The 10,244-nt window shown below is 45.2% G+C and overlaps 1 protein-coding gene across 1 annotated transcript in view; it reads right to left on the reverse strand.

Annotated features, from left to right (window-relative positions):
- FA2H (fatty acid 2-hydroxylase) overlaps positions 1-7,268 on the reverse strand; it is a 604,197-nt gene extending 596,929 nt beyond the window's left edge. Inside the window, exon 1 of the mRNA XM_069217631.1 lies at positions 6,820-7,268. Within this exon, the coding sequence (XP_069073732.1) occupies positions 6,820-7,230 (411 nt within the window). The 5' untranslated portion in view covers positions 7,231-7,268. The remainder of the gene's footprint in view (positions 1-6,819) is intronic.
- Positions 7,269-10,244: the final 2,976 nt, after the last annotated feature.

A 10,244-nucleotide genomic window follows, 5' to 3' on the forward strand; every position in this document is an offset into this window, starting at 1 on the left:
CTGCGTTTGGAACATTTCACTACTTCAAACACAAACCATTTCATGGAATTAGGTGCATGTAACTTTGTCAAATAATGATCAACCAGAGGAGCACCTATTACTTTAAAACAAATATGTGACTGATGTTGCATGATTTGTTTTCCTACTTCCTGAGTGGTTTTTCCAATGTAAAACATGGTACAAGGACATTCAATGCGATACATTACATTCTCAGACACACAATTGGAATGATGTTTTAGAGTCCAACTTATTTCATTGATCATAGATGTTTTCACCACAGTCGTAGTCTTACATGCCATACAAAAGGGTAATGTCCAGTCACAGGTCCCAGACCCCATAATTGATGTAATGAGACGCGTTCAGGGTCATTGCATGCTTGAACCAAACGGTCCCTTAGACTTTTACCTCTTTTAAATGCAAAAAGGGGTCTCACCCAGTGTGTTTGGGCTTGTCCAACAAGTAATTCAGTCCTATAAGTTGTTACACGTTATTCTTGTCTGAGCCTGTCATCCCGTAACTTGAAGCAAAGCATCACAGTATTGTACTATGCCCTTTTTAATGATCACTTAACCAGGTGGAATAGGTAGCCTCGGTGTACCAGCTTCAAAAGCAAGGCCCTGGCCTCTACAAAATATTCCTTCTTCCTGGTGCATTTGTCTTCGATGAGTAAGAACCGCCTGAATGGAAGGTTGTCCCTCAAATTCTTGGGTGATGGCTTGTATATTTAAGGAGAGTATTCCTTGCTGTTGGCTTGGTATACAAACCATCATCATCAATAATTTTCAGGTACAGAAAATTGATTGTATAGCTGTTATTCTTCATTGTAAACAGTAGATGATTATTCAGATTATTGAGCAATTTATGAAATTCCAAAAGTTGTATAGCAGATCCATGCCAAATGAACAGGACATCATCTATATATCTTAGCTGTTTTCTCACGTTATCGCTAAAGAGATTGGTGTCACTGTAGATAATTTGTTTCTCAAATGCCTCCACATAAAGGTTTGCAATATCTGGGGCGAAAATTGCTCCCATGACAACTCCTTTTATTTGCGCATAAAACTCTCTATTAAAAATAACATAATTACGTTCCAGTGCAATCTTAGCACAATCCCTGATGAAACCAGTTGGTACATTATAAGGTCTTGGTCTTAAATCTAAGGTCTTTTCAATAACTTCTAATGCTTCTACCTGTGGGATGCTGGTGTACAGACTCGCAATGACCATTGTCACAATAACGTCATATTGGGCATCAAATTCTGTGCCTTCAATTTGTATAATCACTGAAAGGCTATCTCTAGTATAGGACTTTGTGTGTGGGATAAATGGTTTTATGAAGAAATCCACATATTCAGCTAAAGGTTGTAAAATTGATTGAAAACTTGCCACAATAGGCCTTCCCATGGTTTTTTGGTCATCTTTGTGTATTTTTGGGGGTGTAAAGAAGCCCTGTATGGTGTAATCTTTTCTTTTCAGAGAGTAAAACTCTTTGCGACTCAACCATGAGCCGTCTAAACCTCCTGAAGTCAGTGTCAAAATGTAATTCCTAATCGATGAAGTAAGATCTTTAGGCAGTCTAAAATAATGTAATGTTGTAGCTGTCTCAAAACTTCAGCATCATATTCAGTTTTATCCTGTACAATAGTGCTACCCTCTTAGCCTCTGGTTTTACTATAATGTATTTTCGATTTGCTAATGAAACCAGGACATCATTCTGTTTTTAATTAAAATTGTACTCTACATATCTGTTATGTTTCAATATCTGCTCCACTTCCGCCAATACCATACTTTCAAATGTTAAAAGTACCTTGAACATAAGATTAGTCGGAGGGTAAAAAGTTGATGGACAATGTAGGGCTGTAGTTTCATAGGTCTGACTAGGGGGTGTGATGGAAAACAGGTATTTCAATCTTAGAGTTCTAAAAAACTTACAAAGTTCAATTTGGGTAGTGAATATATCATTTCTACACGAAGGAATGAAGGAGAAACCCATACTTAAAACTTCAGTTTCTACAGTGCTGTGCTCAAATGATGATAAATTTAAAATAGGAACCACCTCTAAATGCTTATGGGTCACATAGGCATCTACCACTTGCATTATGGTTCTGTGTCTGACGAAACCCCTGTGGGTATTGATTCCTGCAACATCCTCATCTCGAATTCTTCATTCGTTGGCCTCGTGCACTTCTATTATTCCCCAGTTGATGTGAATATGGGTATAGTAGTGGGCACAGGTGCGGATGGTCAGAATTTATTGTACAGGCTGGTTGTGTGATTAATGTGATATAGAGTTTTTTCTTTACACACATGAAATTATTTTGCATAAAACTAAAACACTGCTTAGTGACTGATTTATTGACATTGTATTTTTGACTGATTAATGGGGCATTTGACTGCCCATTATTATATAGTTTTACTGATTTGAATATAAATAATTCCTTGAGGAACCCTTATACTTTATTACCCAGTTTCTTGGGAGAAAGTTGGGTTGCCCTGGATTCTTTAGCATCTCCTAAAAGTGGTGTCTTTGAACTTACAATTTCAAAACCAACTTCACTAAAAGATGTATTTTTAAATTCTGAGTTCAGAGACCCCAAGCTCCATATCTCTAGCTGCTCCCATTGGGAAATTTCATTTAAAAGATAGTTCAAGGCAATTCCCATGTTACTCTATGGGAGAGATAGTCGTTCAAATAGTGAAAAATAAATTCATCAGTATTTCACAATCAGGACATGTAAAACACACCAGTACATGTCCTACCTTTTAAATACACTGCACCCTGCCCATGGGGCTGCCTTGGGCCTACCTTAAAGGTGACTTAAAGGTAATAAAAGGGAAGGTTCGGGCTTGACAAGTGGTTGCACTTGCCAGGTCCAAATTGCAGTTTAAAACTGCACACATAGACATGGTAGTGACAGGTCTGAGACATGTTTTCAGGGCTAATATGTGAGTGGCACAATCAGCACTGCAGGCCCACTAGTAACATTTGATTTACAGGCCCTGGGCACGCAGGGTGCATTATACTAGGGAATTACTAGTAAATCAGATATGCCAATCATGGCTAAACGAATTTAGACAGGAAATACTTGAACTTTAGCATTGGTCAGCAGTAGTAAAGTGCCCAGAGTCCTAAAGCCAGCAAAAACAAAATTCAGCACATGGTCAAAAACAGGACTGCAGAAGCATAACGTTTTGGGATAACCTTGCAAAAAGGGCCATTTCCAAAAACCACCCAAACACACAACTCACCCACTCACCTGCAAGCACTGCATTCTCTTTTACTTTCTCCTTGTCAATAATCATAATTGTGTACCGTTGTCATACATGCCTCACAAATGTACCTGGAATATGGGACCATTACTCTGTGTGCTCTTCAGAGCGGCCAAAGATTGGATAACTATGTATTCTGAACACTGTTTAAATCTATTGAAAGGAACTATAAGAAACTCAAACCGCCTTGTGCCTAAACACCAGAGCTGCCTGTTATAAACACATGGAGGTGACTCAGCTCAAAGTAACCACTATACAAGAGAAACATTAAACAGGGAAAAAACATCTAGAAACACAACATCTTGGCAATACCTAACACTCTTTTGGAATTCAAGATTTAGGAAAACATGTAAAATATAAACAATAAGTAGATTGGTGACATGGACTTCCTTAATGCTTTTTTCATCCTTTCTGTAGAAATCGATCAGTGTTTGCCATAAAGGTTACGGACATGAATATAGGGCCTGAGAGGGACCCCTTTCAATGTCCATTTTTAATTTTAACCAGGTCTGAGACTCACAGGGTCCTGGCCCACCTAAAGCCCTGGCTGCTCCTTCTGTAACACCAAAGGGCTCCGGAAATACAAAACACCGATTCCACCTTAGGAACAATAGGCACAATAGGCCCCAGTGGACTAATGCAAAATGATGGGTGCCTCCTCAGAATTTGAAGAGGGGACCCAGAGTCTCCCATATCTCACAGGTATTCATTGGCTTTGAGCTTAAAAGTGCCCCTTACTTGTTGGGAGCCCCCTGTAATGCAGGGGTTGAATGGGCCTGGGTTATGCCCCTATACGGTCCCAGGTGTACCTGTTCTCCAAGGTGCGAAAAGGAATCTGGAGAGTGTGGGGGGTATGTAGAACGCTGCTCAGCCTCAGAGCCAAATGGATGGCTCTATAGACACTATTAATATGGTGTGACAATCTTACTATCTGAATGATTGCAGCTCACATGTTGATGTTCCTGATCAAGTTACAGACTTCATGCCTTTCAGTAACTCAAGTTATGCTCCTGTAGCCGGTATCAGTAGCGCAGTGCTTAATTTGTAAATAAAAAGGTGCTGGTGCTGGTGCTCAAAGCTCTCCTCTTAAACACGTGGCTGCTGCAATTAAAAGTGCGAGCACATAATAATGAGGCAGCCTAAACCTGAAGCCATCTCGGGGCTCTCCAATCCATTTACAGCCACGCCCTGCCCTTTGAGCTCACTCTTGCAGCTTCCTGCTTATACACTTTCTGACGCTTTTTCGTTTCCCTCTTGCTCCATCTTTCCCAGGTGTCTTCTGCTTGCAGTAAATGCTTGAGACAGAAAACTAAGCACCGGCACCGCACCGGAAATAACAAGTGCAAATTAAGCACTGCATGCAGGAAATAAAAGCACTACGAAACCATACAGATTGAAGAAATGTGAAATTCTAACGTAACAGTAATGTAAATGATCATTATTTCCTCTTCGTCCTTCCTCATCCCATTCTGAACAAATGGAGTTAAGTGCCCATTCACTCCTCACGTAACGTCTAGAAAGTTACTTCTTCCCTTTCTATAAAAGGGAAGAAGGACAACGAGCATATAGGCCCTCCTCTCCCCCAAAACTACCTGTTCTTTTTTTGGCCCTAAACGTCTTCTGTTGGATGCTGTGATGGGCTGCCTGGGCACCCTTAGGAGTTCTTCTTCCCTTTGTGTGGGTGCTGCTTTCTCCTGACTTGCCACCTAAAGGGGTGCGTGATGGTGGGATTCGCCGTCACTGTCCCCCGGTTCCTGACGCCCAACTCCAGGACATGGTTCGACAGCTGTTGGATGCTTATAATTTGCAGGAGGGAAAGTCCTCCCCTTTTTCTCCTGCATCTTCTTCTGGTCAGGGCCTCTGGTCCATGGAGGAGGCTTTAATGTCTTCCAATTAGAGGGGTGTACGGGGGGTCTGGAATGCCCTCCAGGTCTTTGCCTCCCTCCTTCGGGATCACTTGGTGGTGGTCAGGGACAACCGAGTGGTGATGCCTTACATCAATCGCCATTTCGGCACCAGGTCCTCCTCCTCCCTCAATCTCCTTGCCAGCCTCATCCTGTCCTGGGCAGAGTTCCATCTCCTCGGGTTATAGACCATTTACAGTCAGGGGGTGCTGAATCATCAGGCGGATCTTCTGAGTCAGGTGTTCCATCCTCCCTGGAGTTTGTTATGGCTCCTTTGGTGATTTCTCAGATTTGCAGTCGCTGGGGTGTTCCAACAGTGGATCTCTTTGCTACCCCCTTGAATGCCAAGCTTCCCCTCTTCTTCATCCGGTTCCTCACTCGGGGTGCGTTGGGGACCGATGCCCTCACGAGTCCTTGGCCTCTGGGTCTTCTTTACGCCTTTCCCCCAATTTCCGTGATGCAGCAGTTCCTGTCTCGCCTGCTCCGCGAGGTGGCGGAGGTGGGAGTGGTCCTTCTTTTTTGGCCTCGGAGACCTTGGTTCCCTCTTCTCCATCTCCTAGGGATGGGGCCAGAGTGGTGTTTTCCTCTGACGCCTTCCCCTCTGTCTGTCCCTCTCCTTCCTCTGTGGACTCTGGCATGTTTACGTCTCACGGTCTGGAGGTTGAGAGGGACGGCCTTTTGAAGCAGGGTCTTTCTTTGCAGGTTTCCCATTCCCTCTAGTCTTCTAGTCAGAGTTCCTGTAACAAGGCTTATGTGCATCATTGGGGTTCCCTTCATGCGTGGTTGCAGGGCCCAGTCTTTGTCTCCTGTAACTGCCCCTTCCTCTGCAATGATTCAGTTTCTTCTGGAAGGTTTAGATAAGGGTCTCTCTGTGGCTAGTCTGAAACTTCAGTGGTGCTTTACTAAAACCTTTCAGGGTCCATGGGATGATTTATCATCGTTTGCAGGCATAGCCTTTAAGTTGTTCTGTGGTTTCTGCCTTCTTCGTCCTCCTCTTTGGAACCCTTTTCTCCCCTAGGACCTTCCTGTGGTGCTTTCCCATTTGAAGTCCTACTTTATGTACCCCTGGAATTAGTGCCCCTTAAATTCCTGACTTTTAAATGTTTTTTTTCTGGTCGCCATTACCTCTGCCAAGCGTCACATGTCTAGCACAGGTCTGAAAGGTTTTTTTTTTGGGTGGTTGGGGGGGGGGCAGCCACGCAGAACCCATCTGACACCGCATCATCAGTCTGTTTGCCGTAAGTTTCCGGGCCAAGCACATTAATGGTCTTTAAGCATCAAAAACACAGGATTTAATAAAGGTGTTTGATTCCATCTTTGTGGCCGCATGAGGCCATTCCTCTGAATCTGTAGTAATGCCAGCTACTAGTAAGTGTAGCGAAGCTGTACCTAACGCGATCTTATGTTCCCAAATCTAAACTTTGATCTTCTTCACCAGGGGGCTATTCCTCTGCCTCTCCCCACACGTCACCTGTTGTCCTTTCTTTGGACACACTTCGTCTGTTACCGTAGCTCTATTTCCACGACGCAGCCTATACGCACACTCCATGACCACTTGCCCTACCTCTGTCTACCGCCTCCCCAGCCCCTTAACGAGGCAAACCTCGCTAGACCCCATCACGAGCACCTCAATCTCATCGATTACCTGGGGCTTCGGGTCCTTGAGGCTGTCCGACTCCTCGCTCAGGAGGGTACCCACTCTGTACTGCTCCATCCATCGCAGGGCGTTCTCGGAGTGATGGTGTGGGGGTCCACGGAGGAGTGCGCTTACATCCTGGCCTGCGTTCTCCCGCAGCAGCCGTTCCCCTCCCGGGTGCCGTCTGATGAAGCCGGACACATCATACACAGCTCGCCCGCACAGCACCAAGCAGGAGCCGGCCTTGCATCGCCGCCGGACCTCTGATGGGGTGAGGCACTCCTCCGTCCCCGGGAGCTGAGATGAAGGCTGGACAGCGGCCGGGAGGAGCTCCTGCGCGCTCGGATAAGTTGGTGACTCCTTGGATCCCGACCTCCGGGGAGGCGGCGGCACGAGGAAGGGACCTGCTGCGCGCTCCATTGTCAGTACGAGGATGCTGGTGACTGCACTCCCGACCCGAGCTCTCTGTGACAGGCAGAGCCCTCTCCGGACCGGAGACACACCTCTCAAGAGGCAGGGACCATTACCTGCTTATCAGCTATGCAAGGCACACCCCTGCTGGCAACCGTTAATCTTTGACCAACACACCTCTGCGACTGAAGGGACTTGGGATGAGCTGTACAAAGAGAGCGGAGTCCATCCTGTCAGGATGGAAGTAAAGGATTAAGGCGTGAGAGACTCTTTGAAATAATGGGCACGACAACATAGGGGAAACGCACCGCCTGCAAAGTGGTCTGCACTTCACCAGTAGCCAGTGAATGTGCAGCTACTATGCTGTACAGTTTACTTACAATTCTGTAACTTGAAAGGGAGAGTGTCTGCACTTCTCAGCACGTCTGCGGTACATTTAATTGTAGAGCATCAGCATTTCTCGATAGCAAACAGGTACTATAGTGAGTACCTGCACTTCTACATTTCTATTTAAAACCACTGACAGAATTCCTCCACTCAGAGCCAGCCTTTGCTAGGATAGCACCTCAGTCTTCTTCAAATGGAAAACCGGTTCATGCTGAAACCCGCTTCCATGACATACAGTGCTGGGCACCAAAACACCCTTGGATGCCAAATAGAGAATCTGAACGCATCAGAAGAAATGAGATATGTGGCAACAAGGATAATCTCATGTTAGAATTTACCCAAATATTTAAACAAAACTCTGCACCAATCCTTCTCTGGAACAGACCCATCAATCTGGAATGACATCCTGCATTAATGCACCAAGCATCTCATTCTATTGAAATTGCATATATATACAGTGCTTGAAATGGAAAAATTAAAGGGCAGGTACTCTGTGCCAGAGTACCTGCTTGTTTCCCAGAAGTGCCGGTACTCTCCAATTAAAAGTATTACGTTTTTCTTAAGATGTGCCGGTACTCTCCCTCTCAAAATAAAAAAGTGACGGTACTCAGTACCGGACAGTACCGGCCCATTTAAAGCACTGCTCTTGCTACACATGACGAGGCGTTTGAGCCCTTTATGGTGGTAGCACGCTGCCCTGGCGCCTAAAGTTGAAGGTCAATGCATTGATTATCAGGATTAGTCTTGTGCTCTCGAAACATTTCATACATGCGCTTCAGTTTCTTTCGGATATAGTAATGACTTTAGTGTGGTCATTTGAGCGGTATATAGGTATTTGCAAACCCGGAAAAGACACCTATGCATAGATACTACAATATTACATTAAATACTATGAAATATTGTTACAATTTATGCATGCAAATTATTCTATATCATACAAACCACACCCAGAAACGCTGTTAGAAATTGGATTACTGTTGACCAAATCAACCTGTACTCAACACCCTAGTAGCTTGGCACAGTGCAGTCAGGATTAACTTAGAGGCAATGTGTATAGAATTTGCATAACACTTCAAAGAGTAAAACAGTGAAAACACCACACAAAAAGATTCCATACCAGGTTAAAAAATAAAGCAAACTTTAATAAATGAAACAACAAAAATCTAATGAGTAGAACCGGGGATATGAATTTTTAAAGAATACATTTTACAATAGCACCTAAAAGCATAAAGCGCCAACCATGAATTTCTAGTCACTCTAGCGTGGGTGAAATTCAAATGTTCAAGCCGACCTCAATGGAACATGAGTCGGAGACAGTCCCAGTTTAGTCCAGCTGAAGGTTTACCTTCTCAAGTTTTGTGCCAAGTACAATTCACATGTTGCGAGATCACCGGGAGCATGGAGACCCTCACTGGCCATGGTCAGTGTGACGCGAAGAGCTTGCCGGGCGTCGCAAACAAGCAGGCTGGTTCTTTGAATTGGCAAGCCACATGGGCAATTGATGCTTGCTGTGTGAAGAGGCACATTTGTGGCGGCTCGCAATACCTTTTTGTGTGAGCGTCGCAGTTCCGATGTGAGCAGGCCTGTTTGCGGTCACAAAGAGCCTAAAAGCTTGAATTGAAGAACTCAAGAGCCACACAAAGGGCCTAGGACCTGAGAAGCGCCTCTTGGAGGTCAAGAACTCACTGAAGTTGGGTCCAGGAGCTGTTTGGGAGCCTGTTATGTCCCTGAGGCTCAGATCAGGAGGCCAGTAGGCGACCTCTTTCAGTCACTCTGGGGTCCTGGGTTCAAGATGGAGTTGCAGGTCCAAGTATTCTTCCCCAGGCAAGAGGTCAGCAGGTCAGCACAGCAAGGAAGCTGCTGGTTCAGTATAGCAGTCCAGCAGAGTGGCAGTCCTTTGATCAGGACAGCAGTCCTTCTTCCTGGCAGAGTAGCCACAGGTCCAAAAGTGTACTGAAGTGGTGGTGTCTGAGGTCCTTCTTTTATACAAATTGTGCCTCTGAAGCAGGGAGAAGCTTCTAGAGGCATGTCTTTGAAGTGCACAGATGATCTGCCTCCCCTGCCCTGGTCCAAGCTGGCTGAAGTAACAGTACAGGGTCATTAGGGCCTTTGTGTGGAGATGGGAAACAATCTATTGAGGTGTATGTGATGCTGGGCACAGGTCCCTCCTCCCATCCTGCCAGTGATGGCCCCTCCAGTCACACCTAAAGTCCCATTGTGTGTGGCTGTCTAGGAGGAATACACAAAGCCCAAATGCCAACTACACACAGTCAAGTGACCAGAGACAGACTGCAGGCACTAAGGGCCAGATGTAGGAAACAGTTTGCGACTTGCAAACGGCAAAAATTGCCGTTTGCGAGTCGCAAACCGGAGCTTCCTATGCAGAAATGCATTTTGCGAGTTGGAACCGACTCGCAAAATGCATTTCCGACTCGCAAATAGGAAGGGGTGTTCCCTTCCTATTTGCGACTCGCAGTGGTATGCAATTCCATTTGCGGTCGCAAATGGAGTCGCAGTTACCATCCACTTGAAGTGGATGGTAACCCACTCGCAAATTGGAAGGGGTCCCCATGGGACCCCTTCCCCTTTGTGAATGGACCCCAAAATATTTTTTCAGGGCAGGTAGTGGTCCAAGA

This window comes from Pleurodeles waltl, chromosome 12 (genome assembly GCF_031143425.1).
Source record: "Pleurodeles waltl isolate 20211129_DDA chromosome 12, aPleWal1.hap1.20221129, whole genome shotgun sequence".
In the NCBI taxonomy this organism is placed as follows: Eukaryota; Metazoa; Chordata; class Amphibia; order Caudata; family Salamandridae; genus Pleurodeles; species Pleurodeles waltl.